Source organism: Alosa pseudoharengus, unplaced genomic scaffold (assembly GCF_046254945.1).
Source record: "Alosa pseudoharengus isolate Yale_2024_CS ecotype anadromous, Long Island Sound unplaced genomic scaffold, YU_APseudo_1.1 YU_APseudo_1.1_scf_3, whole genome shotgun sequence".
In the NCBI taxonomy this organism is placed as follows: domain Eukaryota; kingdom Metazoa; phylum Chordata; class Actinopteri; order Clupeiformes; family Clupeidae; genus Alosa; species Alosa pseudoharengus.
Window position 1 is genome coordinate 28246404 of NW_027468718.1, and position 26995 is coordinate 28273398.

Below are 26995 nucleotides of genomic sequence, written 5' to 3' on the forward strand. Positions count from 1 at the left end.
GTGCTGTCTTTAAAACTACATCGTCTTAGTGCCTACTATTTCCAGATCTGATTACCTCATACATTTATCTGCCAAATACGTGTTCCTGAGCTGAATTTCTTGGACCAAGCGAGTGGTCAGTAAATCAAAGCAATTTATTGGTCACATCAGTATTATAAAGAATCACTCACAGCTGTACAGCTCAAATCAGAGTGAAAATTCTGATTCAACATGACCAAGCTGAGCAAACTCAAACTTACTCATTCTTTTATGAGTCATTATGGAAAACCTACAGCTCACAGCAAACAAAAAAAAGAGCATTATGTGAATATGATGAGCGTGGCAAACTATGAAAGGACAGTGTGGCCTGTGAGGACACATCGAGCTCCAGACTGCTGCCTGAAGTGTACAGTAGCACTGGAGGAGTGCAGGAGTAGCACACCATGATGTATCTGCTTGTCAGCACAGCTGTTCTCAAAAGAGTAAGGAGGTGTGATGAACAGCCAAACAAACAGCACCATCCGTGGGTTCCACTGAGGAGACGCACAGAGGCAGCATCAATACGACACACCCATCCATCAACATCCATCTGTGAGGGTCAGATACGGGCTAGCTTGAGTCCTCCACAATCAGTCCATCCTCTTTCACTTAATGCTCTGAAAAATTGTCACATCTCCTAAGTGAAAAAACACTGTAGCAACGACCTAATTCAGTTAAAACCGATTTGTTTCAATGCACAAGCTCATCTCATAGGAAAAAAGGTGGAAGACATTACATACTGTGAGGATGGCTTACAAGGTGCAGCCAATCATGATCTCAGTTAGGGAGCCCCAGTCTTGGCATGCCAAGAATTTGCGCAGTAAAGGCCAAACAAATGAACTCTTCTCTGAATGGACATCACAGACAAGATTACTCTTTTTCTTTAAGAAATGCATTGCCCAGACATTTTTCATTCATCAGTTCTGTATTGATATTTTAGCAGTTCTACAAAATGAGTCTGGACAGAGAGAGCATTTAGATTTGTTCAGAGAGCTCCAACCCAGCTATATACTAAAGTGGCATAAAAAAATACAGTTACATAAAAAAAACAGTTGTGCTGTCTCCAAAAGTTTTTTTCCATCTGTATTTCATGATCAGAAGATACAGAGTTTTAAAGCCCCTGACACATGTTAACAAAGCACTTAAAACAAATGCAGGTAACTTTGAAATGTGAGGACAGCTGCGTTCATCAAGAGGTAAAGACCCCATTTGTTTAGTAAACAAGTCTATGATTTGGAACTTTGACTGAAATGACACTGCCAGTGTTGTGGTCCTAGCCCTTACTCGATAACTTCTTTGTGTCACAAACAGAGCATCCTAGAGCATTGAACTTAGCATTGTTTCCTTAATTAAGGCCAAGCAGTGAAGCGGAAAATTATGTTACCAAGTCTCAATCTCATTATCAGTTTAATTAGGAAATAAATGTAGTGGAACAAACATAGGTGGTGATTTCATGCCACGTAATCCACAATGAAATATAGAATACATTTCAATGGATTTATCATGATGTCATTAGATTTGTGTTTCAATCTGTGTTTTCAATTTGTGTTTTCACTATCAAATAGTGTTTATTTGTTTGCGTATGTGAGAGAGACAGGAGGAAAGGACAAAATGGTCAATTTATGTAGGCGAAGGAGAAATAATTGATGTATTAGAACAATTCTCATGCACTATCTAGCAAACTAAACATGAATGACCGTACCTTTGTAAATAAAAAATGTCGCTACCAGGGAGTGGTAAAATAAGAGGTGGGTAAACTATGATTTCTGTGATCATGGTGAGGTGGACTGCACCATGTGGTATTTGATTTTTAAAAAAGGCATTCAGAACATGTTTGATGATGGTGAAGGTTATTGTCCAATGTTTATAACAATAGCAGTGGTACTAAATGCTTCCTGGAGTGTACATATTGTGAATGTGGATAATACAATGTGATTTTTGAATGTTTAAAGTTGCAATTGGTGAATAAACTCTTTTGAGAAGTGGATAAACTCTAATAAGAGGTGAACTCTATTTCTGAAATAGAGTGCTAAACTGTGTATACTTGCATTTAGCCTCCACTACATCCCTGGTCGCTACTGATAATTATTTAATTAATGATCTATAGTTAATACTAGTACCCATTTGTATTTGAACAGGGAAGATATTTCATTCAAGTTAAATCTCAAATCGTGATAACCTCTTTCCTTTCAACTATGGCTAATAAATGAAAGTCATCATTTAATGGAAATGAAATAGTGTTATTTTTATTAAGGCTGTATTTTTTCACACACACTGTAATGATAATGACAGACATTATTTCAGCCCATAAAGCAGTCATAAATTGAACAAAATCCATGCATCTCCGATTTTCAATAAGACACCCTAATGCCAACTGCATAATCTAATGCTGCACTGTAATACACCAGTGACTGTTTTAAAAGTGCATGTATACAAATATATAGAGAGATATAGATCATTTCTTTGGACCATCCTATGCATTTTATGTACAACTCAAAATACAACATTTCTTGATAAAAATATAAACAAAAAGTGAATATCTTTTTAAATGATTATAACACCAGAGCTACCTGTGGACAACTACTCTTTTATATCTAGATCTATATATCTCAACCCCCATAATGACTGTACCAAAAGGAATTAAAAACAGCTTTAGCATAATTACATCCCATGCTTGTCAAATCACCTGCAGATGGCAGAATTTCACCATTCAATCCAGTCATTTCTATTTGGCCAATAGACCTCTGAAGTTCGACTACAAAAAAAGCTGCCATCTTTGAGATCCAGTATCTGGCGATTTTTCCTATGGGAAAATAACATGGGGATTTTTAAATTATCGCACCTGTTAAACTCTCGAGGAAAAATCTCAAGAAACAAACAAGAAACAAAAGAAAGGAACTACTAAAGCTACACCTACCAGAAAGGCTTGAAGTCGAAACCTAGATTTAGACCCTATAAAAATATATATTTTCTCAGACGAATGTTATTGATGTCCCCTCCCCTTCTGGAGGCGTTCATATGTTCAATCATAGCCTAATATATCGCAATGTGTGTGTCTCCTAACTGAATTTAATTAGTTACTATTTTTAGCCTATTCACCTGTAGCCTATATCCCTGCAATCATAAGGCTAATAGAAGTTACAAAATGATAACACACAAAAAGCTAGGCCTACTATCAATGTAATGCTATCACTTATTTTCTAATTCTAGGGTGTTATAGGCCTACTTTGCCAAAAATCACTATGACTACACCAACCAACTCCTCTGGCTCAAGGACTAATTGCCTATTTTTTTGCATTTTGCTCATTCAGATCCGTGACAGTAGGCTGGATGAACCCAGCCTGATCTGACGGCGGTTTCTATTCCGCCCTGATTGAGTTTATTCTGGTGAAAGCCAGACTAGTGACCAGAGGTGGAAAAAGTACTAAAATATTGTACTCAAGTAAAAGTACCAATACGTATTACTCAAGTAGGCTACAAGTTAAATTACCCATCTGAAAATGTACTCAAGTAAAAGAAAAGTAGTTCATTTAAAATGTACTTTAAGTAAAAGTTACTTAGTTACTTGGGGGTACGAAAAATCCCCCAAAACAATCGGTTTTACCTAGCTCAAGTTGCTGCAGCCAGGAGCTAAAGCAGCAAGGCAGCTGCAGCGCTACACTCTGGGGGCATGTTTGTGAGCCCCCATGTTCATGGCCCCAGAGTGTAGCCCTGTAGCTGCCTGGCTGCCTTAATGGCTGGCTGCAGATACTCGAGCTAGGTAAAACTGATTGTTGTCGGGGATTTTTTGTACCACAGCAGCCTACTCGATGTCGGTGACCTCGGGAAACGGAGATCTATGTGAAAAATCACGCTCATCATTGCTTGCTTTGCAGTGAACAGTAATCCAGCACAACTGAAAAGCTGCTCACAGGCAGCTGAGGCAGGCAGGCCCATGTTGAGTTTCAGAGAGAAACTGAAACTGTTGGAAAGGAGTACAACAGATCCAAGGGTGTCGGACTGGGGGGGAAGTGGGACTGATTACTAGGGCCCCAATGGAGGATAGGGCCCTTTAAAGTATATATTTTTGGGCTTTTTGCCTTTATTCTGACAGGACAGTGAAGATTGACAGGAAGTGAGTGGGAGAGAGAGAGATAGGGTGGGATCGGGACATCGGATTTGAACCTGGGTCCCCGTGGGCACTTGGACCCATACACGGGCGCTGTAGCCTGTTACGCCACAGCACCCCCGAGGATAGGGCCCTTTAAAAGGAATATATTTTATTTAACTGAATATTTTCATTTACAAATTAAATGTCAAAATGAATGTCAGATGAAATGTAAAGTCTGACTGACTGACTTCTGTATACAAAAAATAGTGAAAAAGACTGTCTAAGCAGAGGTAAAGCCCAGGATCAGATCAGGCCCGCCAGCAGGTTTTATACGGCCCCCCAGATGTTTTAGGTAGGAAGGGAAAATTAGAAAAAAGATATTCACATCCAGTTGTCTTCAACAATGTGTAATAAGCAATATCTCTATAATATGATAAATTGATTAAACCTAGCACTACAAACCATCCTCAGGAAGGAAGAAGCAGAAAAACTAACATGGAAGTAGGGCATTTCAAGAGAGAAAGAGCAGTAGGCTATATGACAGCAGTACATTATTTGTACTTGTTTGTGATATCATCAAATAACAGTCTGATACCCATGCAGAAAAATGATAATGACCATGACAATGACGCCCCGCCTCATGAGGTCTCATTCCAACAAATCCGGCCCACTAGGCCTACTTAATATGTGTTTGATACCCCTGGTCTAAGGCAGAGACTTTCTATTGTGGAGACACAACACTCAAAAAATACTCCATAGAAATGCATGCTAGTTTGTCACGCCAATATGGCCGTTGTCTACACATATCCCCCACCCCTTCCTCGGCAAAACGTCGACATGTGAATACATTGAGCCAATCATGTGGTGTGATGTGAATGCATTGAGCCAATCATATGGTGTGTTGTGAAGACATTGTGCCAATCATGTGTTGTGATCTCGCCGCTGGAGAAAGATTAGTGTCGTGAAGCCTTGCGCACGTGCATTTCTGCCGAAATGGATGCCCGACGAGTGCCCAAAAAGCGCTGTCAAATGGCCACCGAGTGGAGGGACTTGCCTAAAAGGACTTTGTCTAAGGTCACTCACACTCTCCCTTGCTAAAGCGCAAAATAGTTTAGTCCGCCTGCACAACGATTCATAAGGTATCTCATTTCGTTTATGTAGTTGATGAGCATCGCTAGTAGTGGGCCGCTAATTGTTGTGCTAGGCCTACTGGCAATGTCTTTCTCCAAGAAAACCAAGTTGGGTTACAAAAAACAAAGGCAAGAACAGGAAAAAGAAAGCGATCAAAATGAGGGAAAACAACTGCAAATAAACATCTTTCTAAAGGTGTGCACAAACGTTAAAACACGAATCCCATGGTGTTAAACTGCTTGAATAGAGCATCACAGACCCGCCCACAGGAGTTTCCGGAAGTAAGAATTCAATGCAATTTCTCCATTGACAATTCGGGTATAAGCCATAAAAACTTAACTGCACATGGTAGACTCAAAACCAGCTACGGCTGTACTAAGCGATTGTGTATGCTCATATAGACGCCAAAAGTTCACGGGGCACTAACCTCGTTTTGAGATAAATGTCTTTTAATCGCGATGTCTTGGATAAGTACTTCATTACCCACAATTCTGAACAATCCCACAATCCCACAGTGATGCCTCTGATTGGTGGAAAGGCCGTTAAGGTCATAGTTTTATCAGCGAAAATTATTGTCATAGATGGCGGAGTCTTTTACTGCCTATAGCGAAAATCTTAATGTGAATAAAAACGAACATTGGTACTTGTATCAACAAGGATTGTGGTTTATATATCACACGAACTTAGTCAGGGCCAATACACCATCAAATAGAACACTGTAAATGCCAGTTTGAAGACTTAACTTTTCAGGTAGCCGATAGGCTAGCTAATCATTAGCCTTTCAGACATTAGAATGGTCATTATAATGCTGCTAACATTAGCCTACATGCTGCAACACAGGTATGAAATATATAATGTTTTAGTGACCTTGTTGTTTCTATGAACATGAATTGTTGTTTATATGAAACATCAACTTAGTCAAGGCATAAAAAGCCCTGTATATGCCCATTAAGTACTTAAACCTTTGAACCAGCTAGCTAGCTGGTAGCACAAGCTGGATGCTACCACCGGCTAGAACTAGACACTGCAGTAAAATGCAGCAAACCGTCCATGCCCCCGTGAATATTTTACTGTTTCAATGACGAAATCAAGAGTGTCCAAAGGGGTGAAAACCACTTTAAATCGGGTCACATTATTGACTGCTGTGTGTCGATGGTCAGCTTGTGGGTTTTGTAAGGGCCAGCATGAGGGACAAGACCTATCAAACCTACGAAGTTGTGTGGTGAGTTTTGCAGGGAGGTTGGTAATGCTAGTTAACATTAGCTAGGCTACTGTAGCCTTCATACTGTACGAGCCATATCATCAATCATTAACCTAGAAATACTTCTTCGTACATTTAATGAACATTTTGTGTAATAATTCACAGCAAGTTAATAAACTGAATATGGTGGTCCAAGAGCAGACCATGCACCGGTCCATGCATCAGGATGGCAGTCAGATACGAAGCACTGTACAATGTTGCTAACATTAACGTTACCGCTTTCACACACACACACACACACACACACACGATATAAAATACGCGATGGTAAATATAACATTCAATACCAAAACACTGTTATTTACACGATTACTCCTGAAATAACTGCTATTAACTATATAAAAATCATTGTTTGGAGGAAAGGGTTCGCCTGCTGTCGCAGGTTGGAAATGACTTCGCGCTGGTTCGTGCTCCATAGAGCTGGTAAGTCCCGCCCTTTCCGCTATCCCCGCTGGACCTCTACATTGAAAAATCGTTAATGCAAGTGAATGTGAGAAAATAATTATTTTCTGGTCCCGTTTAAATTTGGCCATGAATGTGAACATATGTTGTCTGTGAATTTTTAATATAAATTTTCGTGTGAAGAATGCTACAATTGAGCGGGTAGAAGTTTGATGCGGTTAAACTTTGTGTGAGAGCACTTTGTGGACTACAACTTTCCGCTAGACGACAGCTAACTAGTTTCCCATAACAACCATCAGTTGGTCGAGATGTAGAGGGTTATTAAGATCGACTTTGAACACAGTGAACCATACAACTTTGCAATCACACTGTATCATAGTGTTAATGTGTTGAGTAAAGCTAGACATGTTTCGAATATTTTTGTTACCATGTGTGTTTATTCCTGCCGTTACAAAAACTAGCATCTCAGCTAATGTTAGCGATTAGAGCTAGCTCACGTCACAGGCGACATGTAGTCTTTCTCGTTATGTCTTTTCCACAACTGATAGCCGAAGAATTATATAATATACTGTCAAACTCGTAACATGAAAAATTATATTAAAAATTCACAGACAACATATGTTCACATTCATGGCACAATTCAAACGGGACCAGAAAATAATTATTTTCTCACATTCACTTGCATTGACGATTTTTCAATCTAGAGGTCCACTCTCTTTACTGTCTATGGGTCCACTGGGGGTTTAGCGGATGGGCGGGACTTACCAGCTCTATATATTTTTCAGTGAGGCGCAGTGGTTTATGGGATGAGTACAGTTTCGCTTGGAAATGAAAATATGTACACAGTCTTGTACCTTTGACTTTTTTTGGACTTTCTCTTCGTTTTTTCACTCGAAATGATATGTTGTATGCTTATGAGTTACGCCGTAGCTGCGAGCTGCGTAGCTGCGAGCTGCGTTTTTCCAAAACGTCAATGGGAGAAATGAATGGGAAACTTACTTCCGGAAACTAAGCTCTCTCGGAGGAGGGGCGGGACTGTGATGCTCTATTCAAGTTGAATATCTCCACAATCGTTATAGTGCTAAAAACGAACCGAGACAACCCATAGAGCATCACAGTCCCGCCCCTCCTCCGAGAGCTTAGTTTCCGGAAGTAAATTTCCCATTCATTTCTCCCATTGACGTTTTGGAAAAATCCGTATCTAAAGACTTTTAGAGCATGTCTTAGGCTAATCAGCTACGGAGTAACTCATAAGCATACAACATATCATTTCGAGTGAAAAAACGAAGAGAAAGTCCAAAAAAAGTCAATGGTACAAGACTGTGTACATATTTTCATTTCCAAGCGAAGAAACCACTCATCCCATAAACCACCGCGCCTCACTGAATAATATATAAGCAATGCCCGAACCAGCGCGAAATCATTTCCAACCGGCGACAGCACGCGAACCCTTTCCTCCAAACAGTGATTTTTATATAGTGAATGTGCAGTTAATAGCAGTTATTTCAGGAGTAATCATGCAAATAATAGTGTTTTGGTATTGAATGTTATTTTTACCATCGTGTATTTTATATCGTGTGTGTGTGTGAAACTGGTTAACGTTAACGTTAGCAACATTGTGCAGTGCTTCGTATCTGACTGCCATCCTGATGCATGGACTGGTGCATGGTCTGCTCTTGGACCACCATATTCAGTTTGCTGTGAATTATTACACAAAATGTTCATTAAATGTACGAAGAAGTATTTCTAGGTTAATGATTGATGATATGACTCGTACAGTATGAAGGCTACAGTAGCCTAGCTAATGTTAACTAGCATTACCAACCTCCCTGCAAAACTCACCACACAACTTTGTAGGTCTTGTCCCTCATGCTGGCCCTTACAAAACCCACAAGCTAACCCTCGGACACACAACAGTCAATAATGTGACCCGATTTAAAGTGATTTTCACCCCTTTGGACACTCTTGATTCCGTCTTTGAAACAGTGAAATATTTACGGGAGCATGGACGGTTTGCTAACCATTTTACTGCAGTGTCTAGCTGCTAGCCGGTGGTAGTATCCAGCTTGCATGTGCTATCAGCTAGCTAGCTAGTTCAAAAGTTTAAGTACTTAAAGGAGAATTCCGGTGTGATTTTGACCTAAAGTGTTGTGTCTCATAGCCCATCTCGGCTTGTCCCCTGCACTCCGAAATCTGGTACTAGTTAGCCAATGCTACCAACAAGGCGAAAATAATTCTGTGGAAATGCATGGATTACAGTTTCTTCCAGTAGCAGCAACTGGAATCCATGCATTCCACAGAATTATTTTTGGAATCTGATCCCTTATCATACCTGTTCATTCTTACTCGTCGCTCGACTTATCGTGACTAAATTCAAGATGGCTGCAAACGCTAAACTTCGAGAAGATACTGTCTGTATAAATCGTCTTGTAAGTAAACTACCAGTGCTTTTTCAAAGTTCTCAATGTCTCGTTTTAAATGTCAGGGCCCTTGGAAGTCTACCAATGAAGTGTAGAGATACATTGAGCCTCGTAAATGGTGTAAAACAGTGATTTATTTGCATGGCTATGCCGATGCCGAGGCACCACCATTGACCGCCTTGTTGGTAGCATCGGCTAACTAGCGCAAGATTTCGGAGTGCAGGGGACAAGCCGAGATGGGCTATGAGACATACGTTCACACTCGGTATCATGTTTCAAAACGCTTTAGGTCAAAATCACACCGGAATTCTCCTTTAATGAGGATATACAGGGCTTTTTATGCCTCGACTAAGTGGATGTTTCCTATAAACAACAATTCATGTTCATAGAAACAAAAAGGTCACTAAAACATTATATTTCATACCTGTGTTGCAGCATGTAGGCTACATTCTAATGTCTGAAAGGCTAATAATTAAGTGTTAACCTGAAAAGTTAAGTGTTTAAACTAGCATTTACAGTGTTCTATTTGATGGTGTATTGGCCCTGAATAAGTTTATGTGATATATAAACCACAATCCTTGTTGATACAAGTACCAATGTTCGTCTAGAAAGTTTTTATTCACATTAAGATTTTCGCCATAGGCAGTAAAAGACTCCGCCATCTTTGTCAATAATTTTCGCTGATAAAGTTTCAAACTATGATCATAACGGCCTTTCCACCAATCAGAGGCATCACTGTGGGATTGTTCAGGATTGTGGGTAATGAAGTACTTATCCAAGACATCGCGATTAAAAGCCATTTATTTCAAAACAAGGTTAGTGTGCCTTGAATTTTTGCCCTCTATATGACCATATACAAACGCTTAGTACAGCCGTAGCTGGTTTTGAGTCTACCATGTGCAGTTAAGTTTTTATGGCTTATACCCGAATTGTCAATGGAGAAATTGCATTGAATTCTTCCTTTAGGAAACTCCTGTGGGCGGGACTGTGATGCTCTATTGAAAGAGCGGAAAAAACACTTTCCTGGGTTACACATGTAATCTGAGGTAGCCCAGAGCCCGTTTACGGAGAGCCGGATCACTCCCTATTAACTCCATTGTACCTGCAATCTGTTGCAGTTCCGCTAGGGGCGATCACGAATAAGTGCAAAAACAATGGGGGTCTATGGAGCTAGACGGCTAAATTTGTCTCTTTCACCTGGTTGTCGTTGAGAAATTGAAGATTTGATTGTGGTTTCTGCAAGTTCAATATGGATTATAGGTCAAAAGTTGAATGAACGAGTAGTCACGTCCTTTCGATTTCTTACAGGTTGGGTCGTTGTTGCCCACAACACACTTTCTGCTAACGAATGACGTCATTGACACATTTGAAAGGCTTTTTAGAACAAATAAGTGACTCAAAAAATATAATACTCAGCGGTTTGTATTTTCTCTGCCCCCTCTTTTGACTGCAACATTTGAATTTCTGGGCAAAAAATTATATCCCGAGAAAAGTGGATTTGAGGGGTACAGCTCCATAGGCCTCCATTCATTCTGCACTTATTCGTGAGCGCCCTCATGTGGAACCAGAACAGGAACTGCAACCAGTTCAGAAACCGGAAGTTTCCCGAGAGTGGCGGTTCTCCCCTTATTAGACATTCTCTGGGTAGCCTACCCTATCTCATGACCCGCCTCCATCTCTTTTAGAAAGACTTGGCGATTTATGTCCTATAGGCTACATGCTGATCATTGTCACTTTAGTTCCGGCTCGATTTCTTCCCTTCCACTAGGTTTTCGTTAGTCTTAACTTAAGTACTTAAGTACAATACTTCACTCAAAACGTAATCAAGTAAAAATAAAATTACAGATTTTAAAAACTACTTAAAAAATACAAAATACACAAAAAAAACTACTCAATACAGTAACGTGAGTAAATGTAATTCGTTACTTTCCACCTATAGTGACTGAGGCCATTCTCCTGTTCAATATGAGCGTCTGATACCGGTTCCGGGCATTTCTATCCATTTCAGTTCTTTGTCTACATTAAATGTACATATTTAAATAGAAATCCACATAGTCCCACAACGAAATACATAATGCAAAACTTATACAATTCACACATGCACGATTTAGAGTCCAGGCCATGTCATGATTATAGTCGTTCTTCGTTTGACTAGTCGAGTCTGGAAAGCGGAATCTTTCCCTTTTTTCTCTTCCATCATCGATTCCTGCCTTGTTTCTGACATAGCGGCGAGAAGAGTTACCGGTGTGGTGATATGGAGGTGAAGTGCATTTATTGATGCTGTGTTCAAGAACAACTGTGCAGACTAGCGATATTCAACGGTCATATTTGGTCTGGACCAATTAGACATACAGTGTTCAATTTAATACTTATCGGTTCAGTAGTATGAGCTAGCTGTGCACAGCATTTTCATTCCAGGCATGCTATTAGTGCTAGCTTCCTAGCTATATTACTACCGTTAGGTAGACATTCTTTGGTAGGAGATTACTAACCTACCTTCATGTTTCTTGTTGGTAGTTGTAGTTCTAATTGCTCCTAGAACATGTCACGTTGAGTCTCCTAGTAAAATAGTACTTCTAGTAAAGCTAGTTCATGTTCATATTGACTACAATGTCAACCTAGCAAGAGAATGCAATAGGCGCGAGCTGAATGATTAGCACTAGAGCCAAGAGCATTTTGTGCGTGCTGCATCAGTGTTTTTAAATTATGGATCCGCTGCGAGAAGCTTGTTGAAATTATTATTTTTTTTCATTTCTATCATTCTTATGTTTGTGTAGAACATCACTCATGCTAACTACTTATAAGTGTTATTCAACTATAACAATATGGAGTCGAAGGAAAGACCTAAAATGGCGCAGCGGGAATAGCCATAGACATTAGCTCGACAGAATGTTCTCGATACGGCATGTCAAGGTCTTTAATGTGAGCTGTCATGTTTTTTTTTTGTATAACATGTGGCCAGGTAAATAATTCGTAGAATATGTACAGTACTGTGTTGGTACATACATAGTTGTCTCATTTAGTATTATCAGAGCCCGTCTTATTAGACATTCTCTGGTATTATATTCAGGGGAAATGACAGCTTACCCCCACATACGCATACGCCATTCAGACCAGCACATATTTATGCACTACAATATAGTTGGGCGAACCGGTAGGAATTGACAGACACTGGTCTTCAGGTTTTTTATGTCTAACAGCAATATTCAAAATGTTCATTTGAAATGCAAAATGTGCATTTGAATGTCTATTTATTTATTATGTTTTTATCTGATTTATCTGATCTTTGTGTTACTGGGGTAATTTTAACAGGGTCACGACAGCAAGGAGCCTGAGCAGCTCAGAAAGCTATTCATCGGAGGCCTCAGTTTTGAAACGACAGAAGACAGCCTGAGAGCACATTTTGAGCAATGGGGGAAGCTTACAGATTGTGTGGTATGTACTTAGATTCCTCCGCAATCTAAGGGCATGGTAAAAAGTAATCTCTAATAATATAACTGTATGTGTATGATAGACAGTTTATAGGCCCACTCAATATTATTAAATCATATTTTAAAATGTATGGCAGTATCATAGTATCATTTTGTAGGCAATCATACAGTTAAATGCAAGGTTTGAGAACTCTGAGGGATTGATTTTGTGGTCGCAATCACTTTTTTCACTGCTTTTGAACGTGGTTGAAATGAGACCAAATAATTTGTAATGATGATGTGAGTCTAGTCTGGCATTCAAACACAAATGAATCTTTCAACAACCTAGCTGGTCTTTTTTTTTTTACCACTTGTGCCTTTCAGGTCATGCGAGACCCAGCCAATAAGCGCTCCAGAGGGTTTGGGTTTGTCACGTACTCCTGTGTTTCAGAGGTGGATGCTGCAATGGGGGCACGACCTCACAAGGTGGACGGGCGTGTGGTGGAACCCAAAAGAGCTGTTTCTAGAGAGGTATTATCCTTTGCACTTCTGTCAAGTTAATGTATGTCAGAAGTTAAATGTTGTCAGGTTTTTTATTAAACTTCATATTCTTGCTTCAGGACTCTTCAAAACCAGGAGCTCATCTCACCGTGAAAAAGATTTTTGTTGGTGGGATCAAAGAAGACACAGAGGAGTATCACATAAGGGAATACTTTGAGCGCTATGGGAAGATTGAGAGCATAGATGTCATGGAAGACCGTCCAACTGGCAAGAAGAGAGGATTTTGTTTTGTTACTTTCGATGACCACGACACTGTGGACAAAATTGTCGGTAAGGTCATTTGCAATGGAACAGCAGCACAAAGTTGTTTTTTGTTTGTTAACCACTTGATGCTATATATTCTATTTTGATTTTCAGCGCAGAAATATCACACAATAAACAGCCACAACTGTGAGGTCAGGAAAGCACTGCCCAAACAGGAAATGCAAGCATCCAATAACCAAAGAAGTAAGTAAAATATTCCTTAAGCTATGTTGTATTCCAAAATGCTATTACTCTATATAATACTACAAAGTAGGTGTATGGGATTGGGCTCATTACTATTCAACTTGTTTTGCTAGACAGAGGTGGTGGTAACTTCATGGGCCGTGGAGGTAACTTTGGAGGGGGTGACTTTGGCCGAGGTAGGTATTACTCTCGGTGAATTCAGATTGTGTGTGTGTGTGTGTGGGCAGTTGTCATTGTGTTCATTGTGTCTATTGATATTTGCACTTTCAAAGATCAACATTTTAACTTGCAGGAGGTTACGGTGGTGGTGGCCGAGGAGGCTATGGAGGTGATGGCTACAATGGGTTTGGAGGAGATGGTATGTTTGCAAAAGGAGCCATCTTTCAGATGTTTTCTTCAGTATCCCTTTTGTGTAATGTTAATAATTTTGTCCCACAGGTCCAAACTATGGTGGTGGTGGCGGCCCAGGCTATGGAGGGGGTCGGGGGGGATATGGCGGCAGTCCAGGCTATGGCAACCATGGAGGAGGATTTGGAGGATATGATAACTACAATGATGGAGGAAACTTTGGAGGTATTGTTGCTGCAAGTTGCAAGTGTGCAAGCAATACATCAGACACATTTTTTCTTGTCAATATTAATGTGAGCGTGAATCCCATTTCTCTTCTTCGCCCTATCCTTCCACTTTACATGTTCTCGTTTTGATGGTAGGGGTGTCCTGATTGGTTTTCAAATAAAGGTGTTGGGTGAAGTGGGAAGCTAATGGAGGCTAATGAGGATACGTTGCAATCTGTTAGATTAATTTATTCTAATGGAAATGCCAAGCAGTATGCAGTTGAATTTGTTGCAACATGCTTTTAAGAAAAAAATACGCATGAGTGAGTAGGCTCCAGTTATTTTGGATGAAAGTTGAAAAATAAGCCAGTAGCAAAGCTATCTAAGCAAATGTCTGGCAAAACCTGCAGCATCTGTTTGTGTGATAAGACGAGCAGGTTCTTTAAGATTTCTACTCCGTTTCAAGAGATAAGGCAAGGGTTTAGGGGATAAATTATGGATTATAAATTATGTATTGAGCCTAGGTAAATATCTGTTTTTGCTGGTCTCCTTGTTTTGTAGGGAACTTTGGTGGTGGAGGAGGTGGAAATTATAATGACTTTGGGAACTATGGTGGCCAGCAGTCCAACTATGGACCCATGAAGGGAAATAACTTTGGTGGAAGAAATTCGGGTGGACCCTATGCTGGTAAAGAATCTCTTCTGACAATACAGCACTTTACAAAACACAAAGGTCTTTTGGTCCCCATGTAGTAATGTCTTTGGTACTTTTCAGGTGGCTATGGTGGCGGTGGCGGCGGCAGTGGTGGCTATGGCTCTCGGCGATATTAACTCTCACTAATCAGTGGTAAGTTCAGTTCATCTGCAACCAGTTGTGCAGACTGAAGATGTGCAATTTTAGAATAACAATATATTCTATCCTGTATCCATTCAACAGGCTTCAGTTCTTAGCAGGGGAGCAGATGAGCAAAGGAGTTGTCAGGAAAGCTGCAGGTTACATTGAGACAGTCATCTGAGCGCAGTAAAAGGACACTGGAGGAGCCAGGATTCATAGTCAGAAAAGGAAAACAAAAAAAGTTACTGCAGCATTAATTGGAGACTCCTTTTGACAAGACCCTTACACCCTAGCTACAGTGCAAGAGTGTAGCTAGTGACAACAGAAACAGTGTCAACATTCCTTTCATCATCTTTGATGCTAGATTCCCCCACCCACGGAATGAATATATATTTTTTTCTTTGTGCACCTGATTAAATCCCGTGTGATTTGTGCTAGTGGTTTAAGGAATTGAAACAAGAAAAAAAATACAAAACTGTTTTGAGTAAATGTGCCGTCAGCTTTTGAAATAGTGTTGAAATTGTTTCCTGTAGACAAAACCATTCTGTGGCCTTTCCTTTGTTATTTAAAATTACTGATGAAGTAAAGGCTAGGGAGTGTCAGTTTTAACTTTATTTTATATTATTTTAAAGACTTTGTGTTGAGTTTTAACCACTGGTGATTTTGCTTGTCAGTGTCAAGTGTGTTTTTGTATTATAAGTGTACAGTATGTTGTCTATCCCTCGTTGTATGAAGAGATAGTGTATGCAGTTTAGACCACCACAAACTGGAGGGCATGTGTTTTTACACAACTTGTACACAACAGAATTCTAGATTGTTAACATATTTTGGAAAGTGGAACACCAGATGAATAAAGTTGTGTAGTAAATGCTATTATGTAGTGTAGTGCGTCATTGGGTCTGAGGCAGATGGACATAAAATGGGTATTTTCTTTTCTCCAATGCAAGTGTAGAATTATTGTTGTGTGTGTATATACAGTATGCTCAAACTTCTGAAACCTATGCAACAGGACCTTTCGTTAGTCCAATGGTAGGTCGAAGACATTAAAATGTTGATATTCCAGTCGGCAAGAAGAGACCCCTCCCCATCCCCCAAGTGGCATCATACTGACTATAGGCAAGCATAAAACAGTGTGTTGAGGGATGACATTGTCCAGCCCAGAGCAGTGGTCCAGTCAGCGAGTTCTTACAGAACAGAGGAGGCAGAAATACGCCCAGCGTCCACAACTACACCTGAAGAAGCTGTGCAGTGTTCCAATAGCCAGCATCTTCTTTCGAGAGCTAGTGGTACCTTCAAGAGACAGCCGCTGGAGGAGAAGCTAGTAAGTCCCTGGATTTTTCTGAGACTCAAGTAGTGTGTCAGTTTGCCCGTCCGGTGTGTTGTAGGCCTAGATGGAGAGCCAGTGATGGGAGTGCAATGACTGAGGGTTCACACTGTCAGTAACAGTGCAGATTAAAAGAAGATGGAGCAATGTCTAAGAACAAGGTAAGAGTAACTACTTTGCTTGATTTTCAGATTTGGGGAAAAGGAAGCATTTCAACCCCTTACATCAGAAGGTACTGACTGGGTAAGGAGGAGTGTTTTTCACAGTGTATGTGTGGTCATAAATTACCCTGTTATACACTAATCTATTTCAGACACTTCAAATGGGGAAGAAAGATGGTAATGTATAAAATGTTTGGCACAATGAGGCTGGCCAGATGGATTTTACTTGCTTTTAAACCAATACAGAATGGTTAACAAGTATGTATCAAAGGTCATCATGTCAGAAAATGTAAATGCACATACACATTTGTTAAACAATACTAGGACTTAAAAAAGGCAGCTAATGCTGGGATGAGATATGAAGGTATGATTTTCATTGGTTTATATGTAAAGTAAATAGCACATACTACTGCTCCTTGGCTTATATGGCTTTGCAAGAATATTAGAGCAGGAAAACATAAATGAGTGCATGTCTGCTGACTTAAATGAGTAGTGGCCCTATTTCAGGATGTTCTACTGTAAGTCCTTTTAATAGTATTAGCCTACAGCGTTCACAAAGTGTTTTGTTCCTTTTATAGACTGCCTATTTATTAATAAAGTATTCTTCCAACAATAGAGTGGTTTCTTGCTGTGAGCACCTACATGGGATGTGCAGTCCCATACGTCGTGGTTGTTTTTGTTATGCTCTATAGTATCTTGAAACATGCCTCCCTACATGGTCGAAGGTCCTTGGGTAACAATTTCCATAAGGGTCACGAGGCAGTGCTATGCTCTGCCTAGGAGTGCGTGCCTCATATCCCACACACCGAGTGATTAGATTTGTGAAAGCCTAAACCACAATGTTATTTAAATAATACTCTCATTCTACATGTCCGACCACATCATGTTTTTGTAACATATGACGGTATGAGTGGTAGAACTTGCCAGTTTGTTTGCTTTTGTCATGTAACAGCCTTCTTTTGTAATTAGCATCTCTGAAATTATTCCAAATGAAGTTTGTGGCTTAACTTGTCCGCCCTGTTCGTAAAAGCAGTAATTCATAGCAATGGAAAGGTACAGATGAAGAAGAAAGCATTTGAGCTACCTTAACTGCACTGCTTGCCTCTGTACTCTGTATATCTGTGTAGAGGGCAGGCATTGTGAAAGGGAAAATGGGCTGGGTGTTCAAAGGTAATGTTTGTGGGTGAGCGTGCAAACACTACAATGTGCAGGTCTTTTGCTTTTCTAAAGTGTTTTGTCAGTGGAGCTTTGCGAAGTCGTCATGCATGTTTCACACGAGGTGCGTCCAAACAATGAACTGCTGTTGCGTAATGCCATGTCAAGCTTAATTTCAGAAATACCTCATAGATTTAGAGCAGTCTAAGCCATCACACATGAAAAAAACAGCTTACACTGAAGTATTAACAGATTTTTTTTTAAACATGTTTTAAGTCAGTCCATGAGCACAATTCAACTGTTTTCAAAAGCATTACTGACCAACTAAACCTGAACTGCTCCTACAGAACACTAATCGGTGTCAAAGCCTGGTGTCACTGTATTCAAGACATAAATGGTCTGAACTATGGTGTGGGTGTGTGTGTTCAATAGGGTATTTCAGGCAAGCTTTCCAATGGCCCTTGATGAAATTCACATTAACTTATAACAGCATTGACAAAAATGTAGCCTGATTAACTGAATAGTTTATTTTTTATAAAGCACAGAGATAAAATTGCCATAGAACTGTAAATTAAGATATAAAACAGACTTAAGTGCCAGTGATTGCAACAAAATTATTAGCATACTAAAATGTGGTATATACAGTACAGAGTCATATTCCAATAGCAAACAAAGTATAAATGTATTTACAAACCATACAGATAAAAGAATCTTAAGGGGAGAAATATAAAGAAGTAAAAAACAACAATAGATATTAAAAATATTAAGAGTAGAATAAGCAAAAACTATATAATAGTTCTGCTATTTTTTTTCTGTTTGGTATTTTTACGCGTAAGCAAAATTTCAACTATAAAGTTATCTTTGCATAGTACATAGCTAGAGTAATGCAGTACCGCAAGAAAGGGAAAAGAAGAGATTTGGTGGAGGGGGAAGGAGGGCAAATAAGTGCTAGCCATCACTCTTGATGAGTGTCTTTTTGACCCTGGGGACCAGGAAGACGTTCCCGTCGGAGGTCTGCTGCAGCGAGTAGTCGGCGGGGGAGTAGGGCCTGCCCTGCTCGTCCTGCAGCAGGCTGAACACCTCCAGGTAGAGGGTGTTGAGCTGCTGCTTCATCTGCCGCAGGCTGCTGCTGTTCTCCGTCTTCTCGCGCAGCAGCCGCTCCCGCTCCTCCTTCAGCGAGTCCAGGTCGCACTCCAGCCCCACGATGTTCTGCATCTTGCGCTTGCGGCAGTTCTGCGCCGCCACCTTGTTCTTGCCGCGGCGGCGGATGTCGCGGACCAGGGCCAGCTGGGGCTCGTTGAGCTGGTGCTTGGACATCATCTCGTTGAAGTCGTCCACGGGCAGGTTGATGATCATGTCCACGGTGAAGGGGATCTGGAGGGCCTTGGCCCGCTGCTCGTCGCGAGACAGCCGTGACTCCGAGCGCCTCTTGGCTTTGTCCTTGGTGAAGGGCGGCTTGCCGTGGACGCTTGCTTCCGCCAGGTGGGTTTTGGCATGCTTGGGGTTCCGGTTCTTTCGCTGGCTCATCGGGGTATTGGTGGTGGTGCCTGAGGGACTGGTGGTGCTAAAGGGCAAGGAGAACATCTCCGAGTAGTCGGACTCACTTCCTGGGCTGCTGTCCGAGTCGTCCATGTCGGATTCGCTGAAGCCCAGCGAGCCGTCCCCAAACATAGACTTCTCCGGAGAGCTTATGTTGGGGCTGGCATCCAGGGACAAGCCAGAGTCGGAATCTGGGAATTCCATGATCATCTCACTCTTGCTCATGATGGGATCTCCAGCTGAGAATTCCCGCACGTCTAAAGGTTCGAGAGGTGAGCTGCTTGGGGTTTCTATGACCTGGCAGACTCCGCCCACTGTGCTGCAGGGCTCGGGGGTCTCTGTAGCTTTGGATGTGCTCAGCAGGTCGGGGTAATATAGATCACAGAACTCATCTGGGCTGGCACTGACCGCGGTGTCGGGGACTTTGAGTGACATCTGACTCAGGAGGTTGGCCGGGCCGGTGGCGGCGCCAGGGAAGCTGACCTCAAAGTTGCCCATGAACTCAGGCGGGCACTTGGGCTGGGTGACCACGGCATCTGGGAGCCCTGGCATGAAGAGGCCATAGCTCGGGTCCTGCGCCTCGGGAACTGGATTTGTGCTCAAGTAATTACTAGGCTCCTGCATTTGCATGTTCAGGCACTGCTGCAAGGAGTGAAAACAGGAGGTTAGACTCTGTAACATTCATCTTCTAATCAATACAACCAAAGTAAGACATCACTACATGTAACAATATCATTACAGTTTGAATTTAATACTAAGAATAATATGAAGACTTGTTCTGAGAAATATGCTATTGCTTTTGTAACCCTAAACCAGTTTGGTGGGATAAGACCAACTCCCACCCTCTCTACCTCTAGTTCAGGGATGGAAAGCAGCTCCATCCAGGCCTGGTCTAGGTCCGGCCATGTTTTCTGTGTGGGGGGCAGCAGTGGAGTCTGGACAAGAGGTGGCTGCTCTGGAGCCATCAGGAGTTGACTGTTGGCTGTGGGTGGTGTGGAGGTGCCCAAGCAAGGGGAGGCAGTCTGTAAAATCATAGAAAATATTTTTAGTATTTTGAGGTCCATGAGGAAATGAGAAGTTGAATCCATGTTTGACTTTAACACAAAGTGAGCTCTGTCGCTGGTGATTTCCTCTCACCTCACTTGCCTCGACCAGCGGGAATGTCTGTGCTAACAGTTCCATGCACTCATCGAAGGACATGGCCTCTCCATCCACAGTGAAGCCAACATTCTACAAACAAGCAAGACAAAACGCCATTTCAAACACTGCACTGACTGCACACTCGCTCGTGTTTAACTTTCCAGCTTTCAGATAGATTATCAGGGAGATCAAAAGACAGTCAGTGTATAGCTAGCAGCTCTAAAGAGAGAATGTGTTTGCTCATGTCTCAATGATCCGTCGAGCTGCAACAAAACCCCATCAGCCCACCTAGCCACCTGTGTCCTCTTAATTGCTGCATGGTGGTTACCTAGCTACCTGGTGAGAAGAGGGAGGAGCTCAGAGGCCCTGAGTGTGTGTGTGTGTGTGTGTGTGTGTTTGTGTGTGTATGTGTGTACACTAGACTGACCTCTGAGGGCGTGTCTGTGGCAGGCTGTGGCTGTCTGCTGGGCACGGCGCGGGGGACGAACTCGCCCGTCTCCTCGTCGAGCTGCAGCTGGGCCAGCAGGGCTTTCTCCTGCTCCAGGAGCATCTGCTGCCGCTTCTCCTCCTCCAGCGCGCGCTGCTTCTGCAGCTCGTGCTCCTTCTGCCGGTAGCTGACGTCGAAGACCTCGCGGCCCGCCCCCAGATCTATGTCCTGCTTCCACAGGATGTCGATCATGTCCATGTCCTGGAGGAGGGGGGGAGAGAGAGAGGAGATCAGTGGGACTGTGTCTGTGTGTGTGTGTTTTGTGGGACTCAGGCAGGAGGCTCTGAGGTTCCAGGCTACTGGACCCCAGTGCTGCCACACCCTGTCCCAGGGGACTGCTGCCCTGGCTTCTCCAAACCCAACACAATGTAATCTGGGATGTAATGAAGACGACTCCATGAATAATTGATGCACTTCTCTTTTTTGTCCCATGTGTCAAGTCCCCACCCACAGACTGAGGGTGTGTTCTTCTTTTAAGAAGTATTATTGAAAATCTTGAGCCATCTCTCTTAACACAGAGATGATGGTAAAAAGGCCAAAAAAAGACATTGTGTATGCGTAGGAAATATTGCTACTTTTTGTCAATATGTGCTTTTCAGTTTTAGCTGCCTTTCTGAAATGTCACTGACATTGACATAGCACTAACACAAAACCATCAGAAATCATCGTAATCAAGTAATAACCTATGTGTAATATCAAGTTTCATAATCAATTAATAACTATGTTTAAACCTAGTAATGACTGTACAAAGTTAACACTATAGTCGTAGTTCTACTCAGCTCAATCACTAGAGAGCTCGATCCCTAGAGATCTGTGTTAAGATTTGTGTATTTTATAGGGCAAGCTTCAAAGGTTTAAACCACCTTTAGTACACAGTATTAATTATCAGTCAGTAATGGATGGAGGCTCTGTATTTCTCCTTACAGTGTGCTCGCCAAACACTCAAGTAATGTTAATATTTAATGAATGGCCGGTTGGACGAGGTTTTAAAAACTGCCCACGCCACTGCACTGAAACGAGAAAAACTTGAGCCCTGCCAACAATATTATAACCTGCTCAGCAGGTTTGATAAATAGCTATGTAGAGATAACATATCTTTACTACTACTGTGGTCAAAAACTTGTGGACTTGGGCGACCTTGACTGTGGAACAGTTGGGGCTCTGTCAAGCTTTTGTCTCTGGTCTATCATAAACTGCATTAAAATTATTGAAAGTTAAAATCTTGGGTGGTTATAAAACCCAACTTCCCACCCCTTTGACTTCGTGCCAACTGCTATTAGCGGCCTATTAAAAGAAGAATGTCAAGAGATAAACAGTTAGTCTTTCCCCTGAGCCACCAACATCCATTTCACTGAGATTATTTACAGTGGGGGGATTTTTTTGCGTAAGAGTCTCAAAGTGTTGCATAAAGCCAGTATACTGGGTCAAAAGGAAACATCTTATCATGTGATTTTTTTTCCACAACTTGATCTGACCAATAAAAGGCTGCCTTTGCTTGCAGGCCACAAATCACATGATGAAATGTAGAAATGCAGACAGGAAGGGATAGTTTACAAAGCAGAAGTGTGCCAATGGTGGTACGGGAAGTTGTGGTTTAACTTCTGGCCAAAAACAACGACTCAACATTAACTTTTGCAGGGTATGTCCATATTATTCATTTAAGCAGGAAATCAATTAGTAGCCTAATTATCAACTGCTCTGATATTTCCAACAGTTTGTTTCCTAGACATGTGGTCTCTAATAGCTGGTTGTTTACGTCCATAAAACGTATAGTTTTATAGTTCAACTATTGAACATAATATACTGTTAAAAAAATTAAGGGGACACTTACAGTTTTCCACAATTGTTAAAACACATTTTTTGAAACCTTCCACCCTTTTCTCCATTCTCAAACTACTTTCACAGAATGTCTGACAGTTCTTGCAAAATAAAACACTCGCTTCAAAAGTTTTACTTGTGCTTAGAACCAAACAGTGTCAGAGTACCGATCCAGTGTATGATTGAAGTGTTCCCTACATTTTTTTGAGCAGTATAGTTCAACTATTAAACATTGGGCCAATATAGATATTACTATCTATTAATGACATCATGCGACTTTTGTACAGACTTATTTAGTCAATGTTAGCTTTTGAAAGCAAGAGTGTATAACGTTGTTAGTTTACACCGGCCCACTTGACTGATCATTAATCTTGGGTGAGTCAGGTCCCTTTTCCAGCCCTAGATTAGAGGTGTGGGAGGGATGATGAAACGTCTAAACAACAACTTCAACAAATTGAAGTCTTGCACGATATGCCTGCCTAGTGTTTTTCAACAGGTCACCTAGGTTTCTGTATATTCAACCACTTTACACAACTTTTTAACCTTGTGAATAGAACATTATAACTTGGGCTGTGGAAATACCCAAATTAGTATAAATGGATACATTTCACAAAAACAACATTACATTAAATGCTAAATCAGGATTTTTAGTCAGGAATTTTAATTGGTCTGCACCAGTTAAAATATATGATGCATAATATACTACTATACTGAGACATATCACTGGCCTAAGTCCTCTTCCATTACTATATGCCACGCTCTTCTACTGGCTTTAAACTGTTAAAAGTTTCTAAACGTCTTTGTTGTCTTGTGACTACATAAATATATGACTGTGTTTAATGTGTCATTACAACCACTACTGGCAAATGTCGTTGAAAATTTAGCTGATGCCAATGTTGAGCTGCCCAGGGTGCTGTAGGAAACCCACCCTAAGGGTCCCCCACAAACAGTATGGAGGCCATTTTTTTAGGGGAATATGATGTAAGACTGACCAGATGTAGTCTTTTAAGAAAAACTGACTTCTAAAAGTGTGTTCATCAATTGGCCTATAGGCACTTTTCACAAAAATATCCATGTCAATAAAATAAACCCATCTCAGAATTTTCCTTCCATATTTCAGGTCACATCCTTAAATATCATTATGCTGTATTTCATTGTTTGTGTTTTGACATTAATTATGTGAATATTATAATGTACACAATGTTAACCTACAAAAAGTTAACCTACAAAAACTAGGGTCTTAAGGACAGACTACCTGTGCTTGGTTCAAAAGACGTCAGTGTGGGCTCTGGACAAATGAGGAAACAAGCTAATACAAATAAAGGCCTGATTTCCTTGAAGAGAGGACAATGCCAGTATGCATATGCCAGAATGCCATTTACTGACAGCCTTGTTTCCTTTATTGTGACAAAAAATACGTTCAGTCAAGTGTATTGACAGTAAACGTTGTAAAGATAAATACTTGTGTGCATGTGTTTGGGTGTCTGTATAACGGAGAGGCACATGAGCCATTATATTAAATCTACTTTTTAGATAAAAAGTTGAACATGGCACTGGCACGTGCAAAAACCAGTCTATCAAGCCTCTTTATTGTCTTTCCATTGTCTCTCATGGCATGGGGGCAAGTGTGGAGGATCAGGGAAGAGGCCAGTTGGTTTACAATTACTATGTGATGGCAGCACTTTATGTAGCATATTCAACATTGTGTTATATGATATAAGCACTTAGCAGGTTCATCAATTGATTAGAACTGCCTGTATCTTCATCTCAGGCATTTCTCTTGAATTGAACTTTATATCTTCACTGATGAATACATGACCAGTTTGAATCTATACATTCTTCACAACAATGTACCATAACTAATCCTCTCAGTTACAGCTGTTATAGGCCTACCGTTAGCTTAGGGCTATAGTTGGTACTGAATTCTTACATAACCTCAATGTGACCACACGTGGACACAAATACGCCACTTTTGAAGAGACCAATTTCATATATGTATGATCACACTCTTCACAACACAATCTCGTCGTAAAGAAAACAACAACATTCCTGGATGGGGCGACGATTGTGCAATCAACTGTATAGAGCAAAGGTAGGCTACTGATGCCATCTTAACGAAGCATCACACGCTAGGGCTCCCGGTGCATTACAGGGGACTCTAGACGGCCAACAGCAAGCAGAGCGCAATGAGCAAAAATGTATTCGTTTCTTGACATTTTCGACTTTCAGTTCTCCCTAACACCATACACAACACAGACGACCAATACTTCCAAAAAATTGTCTGTATTTTTACATTTACATGATTATCTGCTTAGTTGTTTTTGGATAGGACAACCCGTCTTCAATGACTTTGCAGAATTTTCGGAGTGCGTAAGAGGCGCAGGCTCGGAAGCGTTGGAAACGCCTCCCTAACCATATTGTGTATTTTAATTGATTAAACTATTAGCTCATATAACGTGTTCCTTTCATGAGACAAACAGACAACCAACCTACTACACATTTTCAAAGGTCGACCGACAAGCTACTTCAAATGAAACACATGGATATAGACCATTGATTTATATTCCAAAAGGCTGCATGACACGGCGAGCTGGCTAAACTTGTCCGCTGTCGTTATCGATCACATAAGTTACGCAAAAAACATATGGAAACCCAAAATACGGGCTTACTTCATTTTGAATTCAACCACACAATATACGATAACTGTTGCTGAATGTCTTTACAAAGTTAAGTCGTCCCCACTTTAAGGCAACGACTCCTCCAGTAAAGGTGAACAAGAGATGTTACAGCCAACATGTAACGTTAAGTTAACACGTTCATTTACCTGTTGACTTGAGTTTAATTTGGGCAATTCAATCTCCATCATTTTGGCGAGATACAATGCCTCCTTAGTGTTGAATCTCCCAATAAAGCACGTATGTTTTGTATTCCTTCTTTGAGACCGAAAACACTGGGATGTAGCACGCTGTCGCCACCCCTTGCCCAGACGCTGTAGATATGAAGAATACAGCCTGAAGTCTTATGAAAATTTACGGAAAACCCCAGCAGTCGGCCCCGCCCACTTACTGCATCAGCCAGTCAAGACCTTTCTAAGCGCAGCGACGGGATCGTCCCCCTCAGTCTTCAGCACCCATGGTACAGTCGGTAAAACTGAACAGGGAAGTATTTTACAACACTTTATACATTCCATAAGTTTTAGGTAATAGATGGAATGTGGTGCTGCGTAATAGAGTGGGCAAATGGATGGATCAAATTTGAAATGCATTCAACACAACAAGTAAATTGCACGGTAATTGCATCAGTTTCTGATGTCTTCGAATTCTTCCATGTCCAGGTTTGGATAGATTATTACCGGGATACCTGCAGTTTGTTGATCAACCTTTAGAGGCATCACATTTCTGTAGCTGGGAATGAGACTTTTGCAGGTAGTTTTGTCCACTCTTTCTGAGCAAACTGCTCCAGCTGTCACAGGTTTGAAGGGTATCTCTCGTAGACTACTATTACAGGTCTTTCCAAGGATGGTCAGGTTCAGGTTGGAACTTGTGAGAAAGCCACAGAAGGAATAGTAAGCTATTTTTTCTTTGGTGCTTTTAGCTGTTTGTTGAATCATTATCCTGTTGGAGAACCCCTGACCTGCGACTCAGTCTGAACTTTCTGATACTTGGCTTTATGTTTCGCTCCACAATGCTTTCTTGTCTTAAATTTTTATTGTGCCATGCACAAATTCAAGGCACCCTGGGCTAGACTAGGCAAAGCAGCATAAAAGCATAACTGAGCCTCCTCAAATGTTCATATGGACACGTTCATTTTTCCTGTCTATAAAAAAAGAGCTGATCTTTTGTCTAATTCGTCCAAATCTTCAAGAAGTCCACTGTTGTCCAAAAAGTGACCGATAGCATGTTCAGATGGTATACCTTGACCTTGACCTCGGAGTTCACGATGGAAGTTTTCTTTGGCTCTTTGTCTTCCAATTGGCACAATCCTTTTCTTCAGTCTGGGTCAATTTTCCTACCCACATCCAACAAAATTGGCTACAGACCCATGCACCTTAAACTTGTTAATAATATGTGCAACTGTGGTCACCAGAATATCAAGTTGCTTTACCTTTAACATGCTTATCCATAATTTTCTTTTTGATCTCCTCAGGGAAATCTGGACTTCACTGGTCCATGTTCATTTTGGTGTCGAATACCAAACTGCAGAGTCCAGTTAAATTGGCTGAGTGACTGAGTACATGTTAAAA

The 26995-nt window shown here is 41.1% G+C and overlaps 2 protein-coding genes across 5 annotated transcripts; one reads left to right on the forward strand and one right to left on the reverse strand.

Annotated features, from left to right (window-relative positions):
- The first annotated feature begins 11505 nt into the window (after nt 1-11505).
- hnrnpa3 (heterogeneous nuclear ribonucleoprotein A3) lies at nt 11506-17333 on the forward strand. 2 transcript variants are annotated; one of them, XM_076263815.1, is made up of 11 exons: nt 11506-11582; nt 12635-12757; nt 13117-13263; nt 13353-13563; nt 13651-13740; nt 13854-13916; nt 14033-14098; nt 14179-14313; nt 14856-14981; nt 15069-15140; nt 16644-17333. In XM_076263815.1, exons 1-10 carry the CDS (start codon nt 11577-11579, stop codon nt 15122-15124), a joined length of 1023 nt encoding a protein of 340 aa, XP_076119930.1. In that variant the 5' UTR covers nt 11506-11576; the 3' UTR covers nt 15125-15140; nt 16644-17333. The 2 variants fall into 2 exon arrangements, with proteins under 2 accessions (XP_076119930.1, XP_076119929.1); XM_076263814.1 differs by lacking the exon at nt 16644-17333 and adding an exon at nt 15231-16001.
- Nucleotides 17334-18272: 939 nt separating this feature from the next.
- On the reverse strand, nt 18273-25748 carry nfe2l2a (nfe2 like bZIP transcription factor 2a). Of its 3 annotated transcripts, none has more exons than XM_076263818.1 (5): nt 25577-25748; nt 20875-21135; nt 20445-20537; nt 20159-20329; nt 18273-19949 (listed from the first exon to the last, which is right to left on the reverse strand). In XM_076263818.1, the coding sequence occupies exons 1-5, from the start codon at nt 25616-25618 to the stop codon at nt 18717-18719; spliced, it is 1800 nt and encodes a 599-aa protein (XP_076119933.1). In that variant the 5' UTR covers nt 25619-25748; the 3' UTR covers nt 18273-18716. The 3 variants fall into 3 exon arrangements, with proteins under 3 accessions (XP_076119933.1, XP_076119932.1, XP_076119931.1); XM_076263817.1 differs by having other exon boundaries at nt 20454-20537; nt 25577-25734; XM_076263816.1 differs by having other exon boundaries at nt 18273-19946; nt 25577-25734.
- Nucleotides 25749-26995: the final 1247 nt, after the last annotated feature.

Excerpts from the sequence above, each read along its gene's own strand:
- hnrnpa3 (XM_076263815.1), top strand. Across the intron at positions 13,741-13,853 it reads AGCATCCAATAACCAAAGAA|ACAGAGGTGGTGGTAACTTC; the intron begins GTAAGTAAAATA and ends TTGTTTTGCTAG. Across the intron at positions 14,982-15,068 it reads TTCGGGTGGACCCTATGCTG|GTGGCTATGGTGGCGGTGGC; the intron begins GTAAAGAATCTC and ends GGTACTTTTCAG.
- nfe2l2a (XM_076263818.1), bottom strand. The coding sequence starts at position 25,618 with ATGATGGAGATTGAATTGCCCAAATTAAACTCAAGTCAACAG. Across the intron at positions 20,538-20,874 it reads CCACAGACACGCCCTCAGAG|AATGTTGGCTTCACTGTGGA; the intron begins GTCAGTCTAGTG and ends GCTTGTTTGTAG. Across the intron at positions 19,950-20,158 it reads TTTCCATCCCTGAACTAGAG|CAGTGCCTGAACATGCAAAT; the intron begins GTAGAGAGGGTG and ends CACTCCTTGCAG.